General features: G+C 56.7%; 2 protein-coding genes across 6 annotated transcripts in view; one reads left to right on the top strand and one right to left on the bottom strand.

Moving 5' to 3' along the window:
• The window catches only part of LOC113217689 (potassium voltage-gated channel subfamily H member 6), a 122764-nt gene that overhangs the window by 78596 nt on the left and 43177 nt on the right, over nt 1-991 (bottom strand). The window lies entirely within an intron of this gene.
• Nucleotides 487-991, top strand: part of LOC113217688 (PRKCA-binding protein) — a 23527-nt gene continuing 23022 nt past the window's right edge. For all 4 annotated transcript variants that reach the window (XM_026437701.2, XM_026437699.2, XM_026437700.2 and 1 more), the window contains exon 1: nt 487-779. In XM_026437701.2, the coding sequence (XP_026293486.1) occupies nt 739-779 (41 nt within the window). In that variant the 5' untranslated portion in view covers nt 487-738. The remainder of the gene's footprint in view (nt 780-991) is intronic.

The raw sequence follows: 991 nt of genomic DNA, 5'->3' as shown, positions 1-991 counted from the left end.
GAGAGAGAGAGAGAGAGGAAAGAAGGACCGTGAGCGTGTGGGCGACTGGAACGGATGCCAGCCCCGTCCCGTCCAGACACAGCCGACGTGTTTATGGTGCTTTGTCCCGACCTTGACGGGCAGAGAGTAGCGCCGCGGGCCGGGCCGCGCTCACGGAAGGGCACGCGGGCCGCACCAGCCGCACCTGCAGCGGGGGATGTTTAATGCATCGCCGTGCTGGGACGGCCCGGCCGTGTGGTGCACGCTGCAACGCTGAAACGCTGCAACGCTGCAACGCTGCAGTCGGCAAGTTGGTATTAGCTTTACGACGACGCTCCTGCAAATCTCTGCGCCCGCCCGGTCGGTCGCGTGCGAGGTGGTTGTCACCGCGCTACCACCGTTGCGAGGCGCCGTCCCCGCCCCTGCGCCCGCCCCCGCGGACACCACAACGCCGCGGCGATACCCCGCGTCCAGAGCGCCCCGCCGAGCACTTGCAGCGCCACGCGCGAGAGGGCGCCACCGGGTGGAGGCGGGGCGGCCGGCCTAGCAGACGCCTCGAGCAGACGTCAAACCAAAACGAAACAGCTGCTTATTTTCCGAGTCCTGCTTCGCGGTCGAGTTCTGCTCTAATCAGCAAGTTGTTTCCTGCCGTGTCGTACCCAGGCATGTGTTGTGTCGGGGAAAGAGTGTACACGACGGCATGCATTTTGTCTGCTAGTACTTGACGTTTCGACGTGCCTACGACTCCAAGTTTTGACAATGGATTTATTTTCGGACGAACCGGTGGGCGAAGATAAGATGTAAGATCTGTTACCTGTAGTACAATTTATTTTCTAGCATCAGGAACAAATTATCCAAGTTACTTTCCATCTTTGGAAATTTAGTACCATCCTAGTGTTTTGGATCTAACCTATGGTATATTGAATGAGAAGCACTATAAGTGGCCATCAAAGAGCTTTAACCTGCTAATTTCTGTGGAAAAATGTTTTATTTTGCTAAACACCATCAATTA

This window comes from Frankliniella occidentalis, unplaced genomic scaffold (assembly GCF_000697945.3).
Source record: "Frankliniella occidentalis isolate FOCC.00 unplaced genomic scaffold, Focc_3.1 Scaffold10, whole genome shotgun sequence".
NCBI classification, from domain to species: domain Eukaryota; kingdom Metazoa; phylum Arthropoda; class Insecta; order Thysanoptera; family Thripidae; genus Frankliniella; species Frankliniella occidentalis.
Note: the sequence above shows the minus strand (reverse complement) of the source record. Positions and strands in the feature narration are given on the sequence as shown.